This window comes from Vigna umbellata, chromosome 1 (assembly GCF_029865625.1).
Source record: "Vigna umbellata cultivar VRB3 chromosome 1, Vumbellata_1.0, whole genome shotgun sequence".
NCBI lineage: Eukaryota > Viridiplantae > Streptophyta > Magnoliopsida > Fabales > Fabaceae > Vigna > Vigna umbellata.
In genome coordinates, this window is record NC_142165.1 from 82657579 (window position 1) to 82678381 (window position 20803).

General features: G+C 34.4%; 1 protein-coding gene across 1 annotated transcript; it reads left to right on the forward strand.

Annotated features, from left to right (window-relative positions):
* Nucleotides 1-3743: 3743 nt before the first annotated feature.
* Nucleotides 3744-5091, forward strand: LOC148206606 (uncharacterized). Its single transcript, XM_088113931.1, has 2 exons — nt 3744-4123; nt 4533-5091. The coding sequence occupies exons 1-2, from the start codon at nt 3766-3768 to the stop codon at nt 4700-4702; spliced, it is 528 nt and encodes a 175-aa protein (XP_087970057.1). The 5' UTR covers nt 3744-3765; the 3' UTR covers nt 4703-5091.
* The last annotated feature ends 15712 nt before the right edge of the window (nt 5092-20803 follow it).

The following is a 20803-nucleotide window of genomic DNA, read 5'->3' on the forward strand; positions in this document are numbered from 1 at the left end:
ACAACAAAGCAAAACTCCTAAATATAACCAAAAAGTTCTCACCAGTTAATTAATTCACAAGCTCTAGTCTTAAACTGCTTGAATTCAACTAAAAGTGAAGACAAAAACAAAGAGAGAACCTTCGATCATCATCAAGGCTCTGTTCCGCAATGCGATTAAGGGAAAGGAACGAAACATCGGACCATGTTGCAGCTCGGATTCTGCCATATAGGATTCCAATTGGGTTAGAATTATGTTTTCGCGACTTTGGGAATTAGGGTTTTTTTTTTTGGAAATTTTGGGGGTTTTGGAATATGTTCATGCAATTTTGGGTTTTTTGAGTTTTTTTTTTGCGATCAGGGTTGGTTCTTGTTTCTCATGGTGCGATTTGGGGTTTAGGGATTTGAATGATGTTTCTCTTTTGAACTGTTCTTGTTTAGGGTAACACTCACAGTATCCACAATCGTCTCACTCGTTACGATGATATTCAATCTCTCTCAGTCTCCTACCCCACCCTCAATTTCAACACCATTGCCGATTGCTACAGCCATGACAACGACACTGGATTCAGAGACACTACTACTAGGGACATAATACTTTCCACAACTCTTCACGCTAAGCCCTGAAATTCCCAAAGTTACCTACATTATTCGAAATGGGGTTTAGGGATTTGGTTCTTGTTTCGAGTCGAGTTCTAGCAATGTTGGGATGTGAACGGTATCATAGTGGTTGCGATGGCAAAAGTAACCTGTTTCACGTGGTGGTTGGCAGTAGAGTGGAAGAATGACGCCATCTCCAGGAAATGAATTTAACTTATTTAAATATTAAAATAAATAAATTTCACCTAATGCAAACTCAGTGTGCCACATGACAAATAATCGCACAGTCAGCACCACGACATAGTAAATTTAACGCTGTCCACTGAAATTGACGACAAGATTCTAATTGACTCAATTTTACAGGAATAAAAATCTAATTGAGATTAAATCAAATACGAGAACCTATTTAAGACGATTTTGCACAAATAGGAACCTCCACAATAATTAAACTTATAAAATAAAAAATTCTTAAAATGAACCAGACATAACTTGTTGTAATTATTTGGATTGACAACGATGTCAATGATTTTTTCATATATGAAATTATATATCACTATAGTATGATTGTTGAAATTAGTTAATTCTGTTATATGTTAGAAAACTATGCAATTATATTTAATACAAAAATACACAAAGTGACACAAATACTAAACCACATTAGAAATAATGATTATTTATTTCTAATTTTATTGAATGTTTATATGTATACATATTTTATGGTTGATATTTTTATATTAATGCACTATGATAATTATGATGGAGACTTTTTCTATTTTATCTTAGTTATCTTAATATAATATTTGCGCTGGTTGAATTTAGATGGTTCTTCATCCATTTTCTTTGTTTCTTTTTCTAACAATCCTTGTCTCTCTAAATTTTTCAATCTTCAAAAAGGAAAATGTTAGATTAACACCCAAATCCTCCGCCCACCCATTTTTCAGTCAGTTTTTCTCTGCTCGTGTTTTCATCTCTCAAAATTTTAAAAGTACTTTTCATATCATTTCCATCTCAAAAAGTCCCATTCTTTGTCGTCGATATTCCCGCTTTAATTAAAATATATCTAATGTGAAGATACATATATAAAAATTCAATAGGCTATCTTATCTCTTACTTTAACAACAGTAACTTCAACAGTGCATATCCAATACATTTAAAAAAAAGTAATTTTGTTAGTCAAGCGACAAAGTTTCATATTGAAGATTCATACCTAGAAAATTGAAAAGATGTTTTTGATGATGAAGAAATTAAATTTATAGTGCTATAATGTTCTTTTTAAAGTGTGATATGCTTGGGGAGAAAGATTTCAACTAAGATTAAAAAATATGAACTATATATATTTGTTTCAACAAAACATTTAAATGCTTTTAGAAATGTTTTTAAAAAACCTTTACATTCATTTTAATTTATTACCACGTGTGATGACCAATTATTTTAAATAAAATAATTAATTATTATTAGTTATAAAAGATTAAGGTTGGATCAGTACAAAAAAAATTAAAAAATTGCTTTTATTGATAATTGATTCAGCATGATGATAATTGATTCTAAACCCGTATTTCTTGCTAAAAACTCAAGATCAAGGCTTATATTGGTGTAATTGCTTGCCTTCTCTTTGATTCAAAGTCTCTTAGAAATTCTAACTGTATTATGTTTTCTCTTTAAATTCTCTTTAGGTATGCTTAAAAAATTTTAGGTGTGGTCACATATTTCACACGTGTTTTGTAGTTGTTTCAACGTGGAAATAATCATTCTAAAAGATTATTGATATTAAATGTAGAATCAATTTGATTTGAATGAGTTCAAATTTATATTATATAATTTTCCCATCTTCTTAGTTTATCTTTAAATATTTTTTATCATTATCTTGTTTCCAAATTCAATTGTTTAAAGATTTTTTTTTCAAAATAGTTCATAACCCGTTTTTCTTAAAAATATAACAAGTTTTATTTCTAATATTTCTCTCTAGTTTTTTATGCTAAATAATAGTATCGGTTATCACACAAATTTACGACTAATTCGTGGGCGTTCTAAGCCTTTCTAGGTGTGTGTTCACTCTTAAAGAAAACAATTCCATTTGAAAAATATGATAATGATCCTCAATAATTATCACTCTTATCTTTTGTCAGTCCACGTGAATTCCAACTCATGAGCAACGATTATTAAATCTTTTTAAATTAACTTGAATTAAAAAAAAACATACACACACATATATATAATGAAATAATAGATGAAAGAGAAATATTTGATAAAAGAAATGAAAATACAGCATGATGTTTGTCTCCTACAAGGAGCATCAACAAATCGGCACTTACGTTCAGATTCCTTATGAACTTTAGAAACGCTTTTTCTTTTGTCTTTTACTTTTTAAGAATTGATAATTAAATTGTTGGAGCAACTTTTCTCTTAATAATGGATTTTATATTCGAAACATCCATGGATGGCCCTTCTTGGCGCTTTATGATGCAGTCACTACAATGAGTATTCTTGTTCAATTATACTAACATCTTTTTTTCATTTTTTTTTTCAATTTACTATTTTTTATCGGTATTACTGTCGTTATGTATAGAACCATAAGATGATGTGTGAGGTGTTCGTTAAGAAAACTACTGTAGTAGGTTTTGAATAGCTGAAAACATAGATTGAAAACATAGATTTAGTCATCAGCCAAACTGAAAAATCCATGTCCTAAAGAAATTTACCATAAGTTACAAGTTTACAATTAGATTTCTTTACTCTGATTTAGAGTAAAGAGGATGTTATGTATGCATTTAAATATGTTATGATGTGTGATTAAATATAATTTTACTAACATTTAGATGGATAATATGATATATGATGATAAAATATATGATATGATACTGCAATGATTATACTTTATACGAGGATGGATTCTATTACAAGTGACATATGAAACGAACGAACTTTTCAATAATAGTAATAGTTTTATTGTTGGAAGTCCCACATCGACTAGAGATAAGGCCAATTTATAATATATAAGTGAGGTGCAAACCTCACCTTACAAGCCGGTTTTGTGGGGTTGAGTTAGGCTTAAAAACCTACTTTCTAATATGGTATCAGAAGAAAATTAATTTTTTTATCACGTTCTTCCGCAACCAATTCTTTTCCTGTCCAGATCTTCATTTTCTACCTTTCGTTCTTGGCTTTTCTGCCTTTTTCTTCTCCTTTTATGGCTACTCCCTCTGTTACTCTCGCATCGTTGCAAGATACAACACATGACTATTACATTCATCCTAATGAGAATCCTTCATTGGTGCTTGTTTCCCCGATTCTTGAAGGTCACAATTATCATGGATGGGCTCGCTCGATGTCTATGGCACTACAAATGAAGAATAAATTTGGCTTTGTTGATGGTTCCATTCCTTGTCCAGCTGGTACAGATCCAATGGTTCAAGCATGGAAGCGTTGCAATAATCTAGTTTTATCTTGGATCAATCATTCTGTTTCTCATGAGATTGCTACAAGTATTATTTGGATTGACTCTGCTGCTACGGCATGGAAGGATCTCAAAGATCGTTTCTCCCAAGGTGATTCTGTTCGAATTTCACAATTGCATCAAGATCTTTATTCAATGCATCAGTCTGATCTAAGTGTTACTGCATATTACACTAAAATGAAGATTCTCTGGGATGAACTTTGCAATTTTCGCCCTATTCCTGAATGCCAATCTTCTGCTTCTTGTTGTGTTGTTTCTAAGACAATGAAGGAATATCGTGAAAATGATTGTGTTCTTTGTTTTCTTAGAGGCTTGAATGATAATTACTCTGTTGTTCGCTCTCAGATCCTTCTCATGGATCCCTTGCCTTCTTTACCCAAAATTTTTTCGATGATAATTCAACATGAGCGACAATTACAATCAGGAATTCTTTCTCAACCTCCAGTCATGGCGTCACAAGTTTCTCAATCTAAACCTTCTTTTTCTACCTTCAATGGCAGAGGTAAACCCTCTCCTGCCAATGATTATGGCCGGGGAAGATCTTCATATCAAGGTTCTCAGGCTCGTTATCAAGGTTCTCAGGCTCGTTCCTCAGGGGGAAGGTTTGGTGCACCTCGACAATGCACTCACTGTGGCAGGACAAACCACACCATTGATACTTGCTTTCTAATACATGGATTACCACCTGATCTCAAATCCAAAAGAGTCCACAATGTTACAACAGATTCTTCTACAGTAGTTCCTTCTTATAATAATTCTCCGGCACAGTCACATTCCGCAATTTTGGGACTTTCTCAAGAGCAAATTCATGGTTTATTGGCACTTCTTCCTCAATCTAATCCCACAATCCCACATTCTACTAATCTAGTGAGCTCTCATAATGCTTCCACTTCTTCCCAGGCTCAAGGTAATATCTATTCCAAATGGATTCTAGACACAGGTGCTACTGATCATATATCTAATTCTTTGTCTCATTTTATTTCTTATCATAGAATCTCACCAATTACAGTATCACTACCCAACAAGAACTCTTCATTTGCTCATTTTTCTGGCACTGTTTCACTTAGCCCACGCCTTACTTTACATAATGTCTTGTTTATTCCTAATTTTTCTGTCAATCTTATTTCGGTCACAAAGTTAACTAAATCTCTATCTTGTAAACTTAACATTTCTGAATTTTCCTGTGAAATACAGGACAAGTCAACCCTGCAGATGATTGGCAAAGCTGAAGAAAGAGATGGCTTGTATGTCATGATAGTTCCTGCACCCACACCCCTTGGTTCACCAGCTGCTATTACTTCTGAGAATTCTATTGCTTGTTCTAGAATAAGACATAACTCTATAGATATTTGGCACTATAGACTAGGGCATCCTTCTTTTTCTTGTTATACCAAATTACGCAACATGTATGCCACTTTACCCAATACAAAATACACGCATTGTGATGCTTGTCATTATTCTAAGCAAAGAAAATTACCTTTTCAATTAAGTACTACTGTTTCAAAAGCTCCTTTTGATTTAATTCATGTTGATATTTGGGGGCCCTATAGTACTTCTTCTGTTGATGGTTTCAAATATTTCTTAACTATAGTGGATGATATGTCTAGATACACATGGATTAAATTAATGACAAGTAAATCAGATACAAGATCACAACTTATTGGCTTTGTTTCTTATATAAAAACACAATTTGGCATTGATGTAAAAGCTGTTAGATCAGATAATGGTAATGAGTTTGCAATGACAGATTTTTATAGACAAAAAGGGATACAACATCAATTATCATGTGTTGAAACACCTCAACAAAATGGAGTCGTTGAGAGAAAACATCAACACATTCTCAATGTTGCTAGATCTTTAATGTTTCAATCCCATTTGCCCATAATTTTCTGGTCTTTTGCTGTTCGTTATGCTGTGTGTAAGATCCTTGAAAATATTTGTAAGTTAAAATGTAAGATCCATAAAAAAAAAATATTTATAATAGTAAATTTTAACATTTTATTATGTAATAATAATTTTAATGGATAGAAAAATGGAAATTTTTGGATATAAAGTTATAGTAATTTTAGAGGGAGAGCTTCAAATTTTTGATAACTTATTTAGGATTTTTTTTTAGAAATGTGAATAGTAAATAGTAAATAGTAAATAGTGAATAGTGAATAGTGAATAGTTAAAAAAAAATATTAAAATAAATTATGGAAGAGAACACTCCACGTAGAATTAATCATTCAGAGATAAGAATGGTGAATAAAAAATAATTTTTGAATAGTAAAAATGAATAGTAAAAGTGAATAGTAAAAATGAATAGTAAAAATGAATAGTAAAAATGAATAGTAAAATTTTTGGCTATAAATAGCCAAGGGGGGGAGGCTGAAGATTTACACCAAAATTCTAGAGAAATTGTGAGAGAAGAGAGTTAGAGGAAATTCTAGTTAAAGAGAGGAAATTCTGGAAGTTTCCGGAGAATGGTTTGAGAAGAGGAAACTAAGTCTGGAATAGAGGTAAGGGAAGCTAACTTTGAGTATTTCTTTTTGTATTATCTTGAGTCTTGAATATGCTATATTTTTCTTTTGTCTGATTTTAAATCTTAAATATGGAGTATTTTGTTTCTGTATGATTTTGAATTTTAAATGAGAATATGTTTTTTTTTGTGTGTTAATATCCAAGTGTGATAGTTGTAAAATGTGATATTGATTATGTTATGTCAATTGTATGTTATTAGTGGTTTATTTTTGTATTTTGGAAGGATTAGAAATTGTCTAACCGGCTCTGCCAGATTCAATTTCTTGTTTCCCCAAACATTTTATTGTTTTCCTTATTTTTTTATTGTATTTTGGAAGGATTAGAAATTGTCTAACCGGCTCTGCCAGATTCAATTTCTTGTTTCCCCAAACATTTTATTGTTTTCCTTATTTTTTTTATTGTATTTTGGAAGGATTAGAAATTGTCTAACCGGCTCTGCCAGATTCAATTTCTTGATTCCCCAAACTTTTTATTTCCTTCCGTATTTATTTTATTACATTTTTGGAAGGATTAGAAGTTGTCTAACCGGCTCTGCCAGATTCAACTTCTTGTTTCCCCAAACTATTTATTTCTTTACTTATTTATTTTATTGCATTTTTGGAAGGATTAGAAGTTGTCTAACCGGCTTTGCCAGATTCAACTTCTTATTTCCCCAGACATGTATTGTTCTTGTTATTTAATTATAATGTATTGGTGGATGGATTAGAAGTTGTCTAACCGGCTCTGCCAGATTCAACTTCTTGTTTCCCCATGAATTTTTATATTAAGATTATTTTTATGATTGTCAAATATTGTATTCTTCTATGACCATTTATAGTAATGTTTTATTATTGTTAATTGTTTATAATTATCTTGTATGAATTCTATTATGGATGTTTATTGTGATGATTTTATTGAATGAGTTTGTTGGCTGAAATTAATCTTGTTGGAAGGTTTGGAATAAGGGTTCTGTAATAGCTTGTATATGGGTATTAAATATATATACAGTGTTTGAGGTTGTTGTGAGAGGAAGTAAAATTAGGCATTTTAAGATTTAGAGCATAAGAAAACAAGGTAGATAAATTAAATAAACAAATTGTTAATTATTGAAGGCCTCCCTTTGTTGGTAGGATAGAGGAACCTTAAAAACCTGAGTTGGCACATCCCTGATCATAGAGCAGCCCTGGCCTGGTCCAGTCAGTTGTGACTAGTCATATGTGCTAGCGTCGAAGGTGAGTTTGATGCGTTCAGACATCTGGGTCCTCTCCGGTGACCAATTGGGGTAAAGAAAAATCTCTATTAGGATGAAAATAAAATAAAACAAGTTGATTGTAGATGCATAATATTATCATGGTAAAAATTTCATATATATTTTATTTATCATTACATTGAGCCCAGACTTTAATATGTAGTTCCTAAGATATGTTGATGTATTTTGGTTGATCCATGATCTTTGTTTGGTGAAAATATGTTGAGTTATACTCGTTATGGGCAAAATGAGTTTATAATATGAAGCATGATATCTGGCAATATGTTTAATTTATCGATACCAAAACGGGTTATTATGAATTCATGATTAAAGAATGAACATGATTGAGTTAGGTGGATAAGAGGGTATGAATTGTTGGTTTTTATGAAATGTTGGAGTGGATATGAGAAATCATTACTTATGAAATGATGTTTACTACCGGGAGTAGTATGTTCGAGTTATACCATGAGAGTTTGGTATGAGCAAAGTAACACCTGAGGTTTATGGAAGCAGGCAGAGAGGGGTCTGACCATAAGGCTTCACAAAGTAAGACATAGTATGTAAGTGAGGCTTAAGGAAGCAGGCAGAGAGCGGTCTGATCATAAGGCTTCATGAGTAAGCATGGTACACTTGTAAGATTTATGGAAATGAGAAAGATGATTTTGATAATGATGAATTAATGACATCGGAATAATGATATTTTATCAATTGCAGAAATACATGATTTTAATATTTTTGTTACAAGTTTAATGATTTTATGATATGGTTGGCTTACCCTTATTTGTTTGTACTATGATCATATAACTCATGTTATATGTGATTAGATAATGTTGCAGAGGCGGTTGAAAAAGCTTAGAGATGAGAGAGATGCGGGGAAAAACTTTCAGGGATTTTTGTAAAAAGAATAAATTTGTATTGGGAAGATTATGTTGTGTAAAATTTATAAGTTGAAATTTCAATGGTGAAGACTATATTGTTTAAAGTTTGTAAGTTTGGTATTGTACTTTGGAGTAATTGAAATAAAGTTTGATTGTTTATATGAGATATCAAATTAATTTAGTCTCTACTATCAGTAATACCCTTTAAAATATTCGGGTGTTACACTGTGCAACTCATTAATATTTTACCTTCCAAAGTTTTGACATATTTTTCTCCATCTCAACTGTTACACAATGTTAAACCTGACATTACTTACTTACGAGTTTTTGGCTCACTTTGCTATGCTTCAACTCTTCAAACTCATAGAACAAAATTTCAACCTCGTGCAAGAAAATGTGTTTTACTGGGTTTTAAAACAGGAGTGAAAGGCTACCTTTTGTTAGATTTCAATTCTAGGGAAATTTTTCTATCAAGGAATGTAGTATTTTATGAAAATATATTTCCTTTTCTTACTAGTGACAAGCACTCACCTATTAATACACAAAATTCCTTGAATTTTGTCACCAAAATTATTTCACCTCCATCACCTCTTTTCTCAGAAGTTACTGATCAACCCTCTTTACCACTTACATCTCCTCCTTCTATTGTTTCCGACCCTGTTATTTTCTCTTCTCAGCCTGTTTCTGTTGAACCTGTTACTGCTACTCCACAAAGGAAATCAATTAGGCCAAAACATACACCATCTTATCTGCAGGACTATCATTGCAACATGTCATCTACTTCTTCCGCCACTCAGTCATCCACAGGTACCTTATATCCTATCTCTTCATATCTATCATATGATGCATTATCATCTCTTCATAAATCATATGTCCTTAATCTTTCCCAAGTTAGTGAACCTAAAACCTATAACCAAGCCATCAAACATGATTGTTGGAGAAATGCCATGGATCAAGAAATTGCAGCTTTAGAAAATACCAAAACTTGGGTTTTGACTGATCTACCTAATGGAAAGCAACCTATCGGATGTAAATGGGTATACAAAATAAAGAGCATGCTGATGGGAGTATTGAACGATACAAGGCAAGGCTTGTAGCCAAAGGCTACACACAACAACAAGGTTTAGATTACTTTGAGACTTTTTCACCTGTTGTCAAACTCACAACAGTAAGATTGGTTCTAGCTTTAGCAGCTTCCAAACATTGGTATTTACATCAACTAGATGTAACTAATGCCTTTTTACATGGGGATCTAGATGAAGAAGTATACATGTCTCTTCCTCTTGGTTATAAATCTGAAAAACCAGGACAAGTTTGCAAGTTGTTGAAGTCTTTATATGGACTCAAACAAGCCTCTAGACAATGGAATTACAAGTTGACAACTACTTTACTTTCTTTGGGCTACACACAATCAAAATCAGATTATTCACTTTTTGTCAAAAGTGATTCTGCTCATATTACCATCTTACTTGTTTATGTAGATGATATAGTTTTGGCAGGTGATGACATCCAGGAAATCCAAACTGTGAAGGCTCTATTGAATGCAAAGTTCAAGATTAAAGACTTAGGCCAACTCAAGTATTTTCTGGGCTTAGAAATTGCAAGATCTCAACAGGGCATTAATTTGTCACAAAGGAAGTATGCTCTAGAGTTACTAGAAGATGTAGGATTGTTGGGGTGTCAACCTGTTTCTACTCCTATACAGCCAGGCACAAAATTTTCCAAGACAGAAGGGAAACCCTATTCAGATGTGCAGGCCTATAGAAGACTTCTTGGCAGGTTACTATATCTAACCAACACAAGACCAGATTTATGTTTCGCTGTTAGTACTCTCAGTCAATTTCTTTCCAATCCTTTGGAAGATCACTATGCAGCAGCAATAAGAATCCTGAGATATATCAAGAACAATCCAGGACAAGGATTATTCTTTCCCTCCAACACAGAACATGCTCTCAAGGCTTTTAGTGATTCTGATTGGGCTGCTTGCCCTGACACTAGAAGGTCTGTGACTGGTTTTAATGTGTTCTATGGTGCATCATTAATTAGCTGGAAATCCAAGAAGCAAGGTACTATATCTAGATCATCAACCGAAGCAGAATATAGAGCTTTAGCTTCCACAACATGTGAAATTCAATGGCTTCTGTATTTGCTCCATGATTTGAAACAACCTCTACCACAACCAGTTTCTCTGTTTTGTGACAATCAATCTGCTATACAAATTGCACAAAATCCAGCCATGCATGAAAGAACAAAGCATATTGAAATTGATTGTCATCTCATAAGAGATAAAATTCAAGCTGGTGTAATTAAGCTCCTGTCCATTCCTACTTCAGCATAACTTGCAGACATTCATACTAAAGCTTTGCATCCAGCACAATTTCAATCTTTGTTGTCCAAGCTGAGCATTAAGGATATATATGCTGCAGCTTGAGGGGGGATATTGGATTTAATTTATTTTCCATTCATATCTGTGCATTTATCTTCATATATTTATATTCTATTTTTATATTTATATTCCGTTTATATATTGTTTCAAACAATTATATATATGTAAAATTGTACTCTCTTCTTATGGAATAAGAAATACAATTCCTATCCTTTCTTTTCTCATAACATGGTATCAGAGCCATGGTTAGTGCCTATCCTAGCGAGTTCTAAGTGGGCATTCTATTCTTCTATTCCACCCGCAATCGGGCCGCTATTGGACCACCCAATTTCTACTATCACGCACGAGATGTCTATACCTCGGCGTGAAGGGGGTGTGTTGGAAGTCCCACATCGACTAGAGATAAGGCCAATTTATAATATATAAGTGAGGTGCAAACCTCACCTTACAAGCCGGTTTTGTGGGGTTGAGTTAGGCTTAAAAACCCACTTTTTAATATTTATTTCTATAGAAGTTTAATGATATATTATGTATGTAAACTAAAAAAGATACATACCCAAGGTGTATGTAAACTCTATTTATAGGGATGTAAATGGAACTTGGAGTGGAGGGACTGATTTGAGTGAAAAATAATTCCGATATTTGGTGCAAGAGGATAATTTGTTTCAAAGGGGATAATCCATAGTATGTGCCTTTTGTGGAGAAATTGATGAAACAATAAGTTATCTCTTTTTTAAGTGTAGGTAACTAAGTGTGTGTGAAAATTTTATGATAATGTATAACACATATGGATTTACACAACCACCAATCAGTTCAAATTGTTAATGCTAAATACTGGAGAAAACAAATTATGATATTGTACAAAGTGTTACATAATCTTTAAGAATGAAAGGCCATATCTTGAGGAGATTTTTGTGAAAGCCAAACTAAAGACATGGGCATGGATTATAGAAAAAATAGTTAAAAGTAAACTTTTTATATTTCAGATGATGTATTGATAAAGTGGAAAGCTTAAAATTCATCACGCTCATATAGTTAAAAGTAAAGTTAATGGAAAATATGTATAATAATTGGGAATACATACTTTTTAGCTACAGGCGTCCTTGCACCCGAGTGATGTAGTAACTGGGATACACTCAACAGTTGTCACTCGAGGTTAGCTCTATCCAAAGTACCCCTAAGGAATAGAACCTCCTGCCATTCCCACACATGACTACTCCCTTCTACGTGAAGATGAGTATCACGGAATATCAGGATGGACCAAGCCAGCATTAGCTATCCACCGTTATACTTTACCAATTCAATATTCAACATATATGAGACGTTCCTCCTTGGAACGCTCGTCCAAAATCCATAATCATAGATTCACTCAATATAGTGTTCGCACTGTAATTTGTTATAATTTATCATCATTCTCATCTTTAACTTTAAGAGCACAAGAGGACAAACGTTCAGTCCTTTGAAGAACTAGGACGAACGTTCAAATAAGGTACTAGATGGACGAACGTGACTATCAAATGGGTCAGTTAAATAAACAAACTCAATGGAAGGTATACTGATACTTAGAAAGATTTCAAAATAAAGATCTTGGATCAGACTTAATATAAGAAGGATGATCAATAATATTTAGAAGTTTTCTTTGAAGAAGTTTGCATATGGAATACTGATACTATTATTTAAACGAACGTAAGGGAATGAATATTTTAATACTTGAACGAACGCTATTTTATCCAAGTGGGTATTCAATATTACGAGCGCTTGGTAAGTGACCGCGCACCAATTCTTGATGAACGCTAGGTAGATGACCGAGTATCAATTATGACGAACGCTTGGTAGAAGCCGAGCGCTACTCAAGACGAACGTTCGGTATACGACCGAACGCTACTCAGGACGAACGTTCGGTATAAGACCGAACGTTACTTAATTCAGTATTATTTAATTTTAAAACGTACGACAACTCTATGCTGAGCCGAACGCTCAGACATAGTAGTTCAATGAGGACGCTCGTTCTCAAACCGAATTCCTCCCAAATGAAAGAATTCTACTCTAAGTCTTTTTTCATGGAAACCGAACGGTATAAGACCGTTCGATAACGATCGTAATTTATCATAGGGAATTCATCAAATCAGATTTTCAACTATCTTAACTTTAACATCATTCATACGATTCAAACTCCATAAATTCATATCCACATTCATTTTCATACTTTATAACATTAATTCACATCATCAAATCCAACTATATTCTAATCATTCATCCTTCATACACATCAAAATCACAAGCAGTACACCCAAATCAAAAATCATATTCATCCAGTGCAACAGGGTTCGTTTATAACAGCTCAACATCATACTTTTCATACATGCAAATCAGATCATACAACATGCAAGTATAAATTAAACATATAAGCTTCCCTTACCTGGACAGCAGTGTACGTTTAACAGTATAACTTGAATCTGCCCAACTATGACTTTCTACCCTCCAAATCTCTTTCTTACGCTCCTTAACTAAGTCCAACCAAAGAAAACTCAGAAAACTCAGTTTATATCCTTGCATGCAAATGAAACAGGGTTCGTAGTAACTCCAGAACTAGGGTATGGTTTGGAAACTTACCGGTTACAGAATCAAAATGGATTCGGATCAAAATGAAGCTCACTGGTCCGTGAACGTTCCTACGGTCTCTGAAAATTGATCGGAGTTGAAAGGAATGAGTAATAGTAGAGAGAAGATGAAAGTTCTTTTGGAGAAGATGAAGGGTTTGGGTGCTGAGGAAGAAGATGAGTGGTGCAGGTGAGAGAGAGAGTTTTCAAAAATTCTGGTTTTGTTATACTCACGTTCGTTCGAACGAACGTCTCCCAAGCTGACACCTGCACACCAAACTCTGAATTGGAAACTTCTCCCGCGACAGGTAGCATGTGCATGCAGTGTTTAGTGCGTTTTTAATGTTTCAGAGAAATGATGGGCGCGGCTTTCCGTGTATGTCAGAGAGGGATGGGATCAGATTAGGGAGTGGGTTTTAATGGCTGAGAAATGATGTGGCGTGCATAAGTGGTGAGGTGTCAGAATTATCTTTGCTAATTATCCAGGGTCTCACATTCTCCCTAACTACAAAAATTTTCGTCCTCGAAAATTAAAAACTTACCCATAAACAAGTGTGGATACAAGTCCCTCATTGCACTCTCCACCTCCCACGTTGAATCTCCAGTTTTAGCGTCCCACACTACCTTCACTAGACGAACGTCCTTCCCTTTGTGTAGCTTTGTGCGAACGTCTTCAATACTGACTGGCTATAACTCCAGCGTTCGGTCTGGGCGTAACTGGATGTCCTCCAACTCCAACACATGAGAAGGATTAGCTATGTACTTCCGGAGTTGGGAAACGTGGAAGACTGGATGAAGATTTGACAATTGAGGAGGCAAGGCAAGTTCGTAGGCTACTGGTCCAATCTTCTTCAAAATCTGATACGGTCCTATGAACTTTGGAGACAGCTTCTTTGGACGAACGACTCTCCCCACTCCAGTGATTGGATTCAGTCTCAAGAAAACATGGTCACCTATAGCGAACTCCAAAGGTCTTCTCCTTCTATCTGCATAAGATTTCTGCCTGCTCAAGGACGTCTTCAATCTCTCCTGGATCAATTTCACTTTGTCAGTCGTTTGCTGGATGAGCTCAGGTCCAGTTAGCACGTTCTCTCCCTCCTGGAACCAACAAAGTGGCGTTCGGCACTTCCTTCCATAAAGAGCTTCAAACGGCGCCATCTCAATGCTAGCTTGAAAGCTGTTGTTGTAAGTGAATTCTACCAGTGGCAAGACTTCATCCCAGGCGCCTAAGTGATCTAGGACGCACGTCCTCAGTAAATCTTCCAGCGTCTGGATGGTACGTTCGGACTGACCGTCCGTTTGAGGATGATACGCTGAACTCATCTGCAGTTTGCTTCCCAACTCGCCTTGTAACGATTGCCAAAACCGAGATGTGAATCTCGTGTCTCGATCAGAAATTATGCTTGAAGGCACTCCATGAAGACGAACGATCTCCTTGATATATAACTTAGCCAAATTCGTCATTGACATCTTCAAGTTAACGGGCAGGAAGTGGGCGCTCTTCGTTAATCTGTCCACGATCACCCAGATTGAATCATGATTCCTGACCGTGCGTGGTAGATGAGTCACAAAGTCCATGGAGATGCTGTCCCACTTCCATTCAGGAATCTCCAATTGTTGAAGTAAGCCGCCTGGTCGTTGGTGTTCGGCCTTCGCACGCTGACAAGTTAAGCAAGATGCCACAAAGCGAGCGACATCACTCTTCATTCCAGGCCACCAGAACGAGCGTCTAAGATCTTGGTACATCTTAGTCATACCGGGGTGTATGCTAAGACGACTGTGATGTGCTTCCTCCAGTATGATCCGCTTCAGCTCGCCATCATTGGGAACGCACGTCCTACCCATGTAACGCAGTAGGCCGTCCGTCCCAGCATTGAACTTTTTGGCTTGTTCTGAACCGAGCGCGCTAAAGATCTTCACCAGCTCTTCATCCTCTCGTTGCTTCATTCTAATCCGATCAAAGATATTGCTAGATATTCTAAGGTTACAACACTTGATACTACTCGGCTCCAACTCAAACTGCAACCTCAGATCTCTGAAACTCTCTACTAAACGCAACTCTTTCACCATCATTAACGAGACATGTACTGCCTTCCTGCTTAGAGCGTCCGCCACCACATTAGCTTTCCCAGGATGATAGAGCAACTCAAATTCATAGTCCTTCAAAAATTCTAACCAACGCCTCTGCCTCATGTTCAGCTCTTTTTGATCAAATAGATATTTGAGGCTCTTGTGATCACTGAAGACTTGGAATGTAGATCCGTACAAGTAGTGCCTCCAAATCTTCAGTGCAAAAACGACCGCTGCCAATTCCAGGTCGTGCGTTGGATAATTTCTCTCGTGAATCTTCAGTTGGCGAGACGCGTACGCTACCGCTCGTCTCTCTTGCATAAGCACACAGCCCAGCCCTTGATGGGACGCGTCACAGTATACTTCGAAGGGCTTGGACGTGTCCGGAATGATCAATACTGGAGCGCTCGTTAATTTCACTTTCAGCTCCTGAAAACGCTCCTCACACAGATCAGTCCAGGCGAACGGTTGATCCTTCCTAGTCAACTGAGTTAGCGGGGCTACTATCTTAGCAAATCCTTCAATAAAACGCCTATAGTAGCCCGCGAGTCCCACAAAGCTACGAACCTCAGTGACCGAACGTGGACTCTTCCAATCCAACACCGCTCGCACTTTAGCTGGATCTACCGAGATGCTTTATTGATATTATCGACAACTAAAATTTATTGATAATATTTAAAAGTCGTTGATAATTCAAAATTATCAATGGTATATGACTATAAAAAATTTGTCGATAAAATTTTTATCAATAAATTTTATTAACAAAACAAGAATTTTGTTTATAATTAGTAACGAAAAAATTCATCGATAAAACTTGTTGGTAAATTGACAAAAGATTTTGTCGATAAATATTGCAATCTGGTAAATCTTTTTCCTCCTCTCTCTTTTTTCTTCCTTTTATCTTTCCATTTTTTCTTCTTCCAATACCTCATCCACTCCTCCTCTTGCTTTGTCGTCACCACTTCCATCACCCTTCATCATCGTCCCATTGTTGGCTCCTCATTCTCCTCCTCTTCCTTCTCCTTCTCTCACTTTTCCTTCTCTTCACCTCATTCTCTCACTTTTCCTCTAAGTCTTGTGAGCCATGAGGATTATGGTTATCTTTGTGTTGATATGGGCATGTTTTTTTCGACATTTGATTATTGTTGAGAGTATGCAAAGGTTGCATGGGATTAAAATTCATCATAATATTATATATTATAAATGATAGGTTTGGTTATACTTACACTAACTTATCATTTTGTTTGTGGTTGTGGCTACGATGATCTATGTTATACACGAGCAAAGTATGATGCAATTGGTGGAGGAAATAGAAATGAGGTCACAAAGCTCTTAGAATGTTAAAGTAGAATATTTATATATGTATATATTATTATATTTGATAGTACTTCCTATGGATATAATAATTATTTTCTTTTGAAAATTATTTGAATCAAACTCTTGGAGGACTATAAATATATTAAGTATATGCATAATTTCATGGTATTACATGTTATTAATCATGTGATAAAAAAATTGATAGTGTGATATTTTCTAATTTGGTTCGTTACAATTTTTGTATCAGCGAAGTTATTTCTTAGGATAATCTGGGGCTTATGGGTTTGTCGTGCTTCTGTAGCGTGTAAATAAATGTTTGAGTCTAGTTATACTAATTTGGTTAGTGAAAAAAATTGTATTAAGAGAGAAATAATCTTGATGGAGTGATGAGGGTGCATACTCATGACTAAATATAAGATTATTTGCTTTCTAAAGTTTTGATCGTTTTTACATGAGTGGTTTGATGATAATCTCATTATTTATAATATGTGACATGTTTTCGATGGTTGTTTCCATATTGTACTTAATTTGATTGTGAACATATGTTTGATTTGATTGTAAGAGGTTTCTTTGCCCTAAATGTTTTAGTTTTAGATTTTGGAGTTGACTTTAGGGTTGATGGTTTTACATCAACAATTGTTTCGATGTAACATTATATATACTTATTTTTTTATTGTTGTTGAAGGTCACACATTTCAAATGGAATTGAGAGGTTGATCCTTGGAGGATATATCATTTTTGCATTGTATTGACATTTTGTTAATTGTTGTATTTTTAACTAGTGAGGAAAGATTAGTATGCTTAAACTAAAAATAATTGAAGGGAATAGATAACATAATAAAAGTAGAGGTAAGTAATCTCAAATAGAGGTTTATTGTAAGGGTTAAATAAGTAGTATGTTAGCAATGTAGAAATTATACTAGTGTCTCAATAGAAAATGTCAAGATTGCATTCTGAGAAAGAAGTGAAGTTTTCTTTAGATTCGGTATTTGGAACAAGGCTAGAATTAGTGACACTTTAGGGGGTAAATTCATATGAGAAATGTTAATTAGTTGGTGACACTAGTATAGAGAATGGATATGGCAGTGGTTGTTTTCAATAATCGATAACAGTTCTACGAGTGATGCATATTAAGACGAGGTAAAAAATGGAAGATTTTTTGTCTCGGTTATGAACCAAAGAAAAAAGGTCCACATTTTGCTTTGATTATAAAAACATAAAGCACTAAACCAATAAAAAAAAATTGGGTCTATGGCAACGATTATGAGAAGAACAATTGTCATAAACCCTTTTTCTGCTTCGGTTCACAAACAACCAAGGCAATAGACTATATATGATTTAATATAATTATTTAATTTTAAGGGTCTATGGCAACAATTATGAGAAGAACTGTTGTCATAGACCATTTTCTGTTTCGGTTATAGAAATAACCAAAGCCAAAAGATTTTTTGAAAAAAATATTTTTATATTGAACCTCAAACTAAAAAATATTTTTATATTGAACCAAGTTTGCCTTTTCCAGTGGTCAATAGTAGCACAGTCCAAAAATGAAGAAGTACATGGGGAGTACATTTTGTTCATCTCCTGCTTGCATGTTATTACCCAACACCAGATTGCTCCCAAAACCTACACTGACCATAACATTTCAAAATATAAAAGAAATCATTAAGCTTTAGCTTCATTGTAGAGGAAAAATCTCAAACAACATAGGAATGATCTAAAAATGACCATAATCAAAGATAGGGTGTAGTTTAGATGAGCCACCGTAGAATTTTTTACTGTCGAAATCACGAACCGGACCACTATTTTGCAATTGCGTACATTAATCGAAGCATATTATGCGAGTTAATATGTCAAATCTGTAATATTGTGCAAACACAAAAAAAAAACAATGACAATTGTGCTCACCACAATGATATAGATAAACGAAGTAGCGACAGTAATGAGCAACGAACGCAGCACGACAGCGACAATGATGTGCGATGTAGTGATGGTAGTCGAGCAGTGAGGATGACCTTTGAGTTTAGAGACGAAGTGAGTCGAGTAATAGACGACGACACTCGTTCGCAGAGAAAGGAAGAAGAGAAGTGTGAAATGGTAACCTGAGTTTCTTTTGCAAATATAAACCTGTACGAGATGTATGACAGTAATTATTCATAAAAGTGTTGTAGAAAGTAGATACAAACGATTGTTCAAATAATCGAGACCATATGTCCTTCCTAGAAAAAAAACAAGTAGCAATTTTGAAATTTTGATTATTGTAAGACCCTTGATAATAGTTACATTTAAGTTGATAAATACTTTTTTAGAGTATTGTAAAATACGTATAATGCTACAATAAAATAGTATAATGTTATAGTAAAACACGTATGATGTTATAGTAATACGTATGAGGCTACAGTAACCTACCCTCATGAAAAGTGTGTTGCTATAGTAAAATGTAGTACAACTACAATATTGCAAATGTTGTTGACGCTATGTGATTGACGTGAGATATGTGATATGTAAAGGGGATATACAATTAACCTTTTGGCCTCATTATTTAGGAAGCCGCTGCAGAAAGTAGATACAATAACAGTTGTTCAAATAACCAAGCTTTCTAAAAAAATGGACAATTTTGAAATTTTGATCAACCTTTTGGCCTCAATTAGTTAGGGAACTGCTGCAAAAAGTAGATACGAAATAGTTGTTCAAATAACCTATGCCATATGTCCTATTCAAAAGAAAAAAATAACGAGATTTTTGAAAATTTTTGAAAATTTTGGCACACCTTTCAGGTTATGTTCTTCATTAACAAATGTCAAAAGTGGTATATGCTTCAGTTATTTTATAATCAAGACCAATAAGGTTGCAAAATTTTCAAAAATGTAACCAATAAGTTCGCAAAATTTTCAAAAATATCATCGCGTTGTTATATGCTTTGGTTTCTTCAAAGCCGACGCATATTACACGAGTTAATACACCAAATATACACTAGTGTAAAGAAGAAAGATAGGGAATCTAGATGATGTGTAAATTGCTAGCAGATAAATGAGATTGTTTAGAAATGATAGTTGGTTACCAAGTTGCATGGAGAATTAATGTTTTTTGAAAATATATATAAGGTTTGGGCATCCACAATTTAAGTGAATAATGTAGAGGAGTAGAAGGTAACCTATAGATAAATATAATTATAATGAGTATCCATATATTTTCAGTAATGATGAGCGCTTTAGACATATTCATGGATGGGAATAAGGTCCTTTGTATCTTGTTAAAAAAGTTTATCATAGTTTATAAAAGGGACATGCTTATGTAAATGGTAGAAATCTTGACGGAAAAATAATATAAGTAGGAGATTTGGCTAGTGAGAATGTAAATCTTGGAGCATATCATATAAACATAAGAAATCTAGTGAATTTAGTCATATAAAAGTAATGCTTCAATGGAATGTCCCAACACTAATTAGGAGAATAATGCTTGTTGAATTTAGATGGCTATTATAAAAAGTGGAATTTCCCAATATAGTAGTGACGTTAATATGACTAAATTGCAATGCATGAACATTTTACTGGATGAATGGAATTTTATAGAGTTGAAGTAGAGAATGACTCGTTCATCGATATTGGATGTTTTTGGCCAACAACAGCATTTTAAGTATAATATATTACATCATAGGTTGAGACAAGTGTAAATAAAAAATTAAAATTCAATAGATTATGTATGATAAAAATTGTTGGTTCATGGGAAAGATTGCTCTACTAGCGGTATAGAAATGGTGGTAACAGTA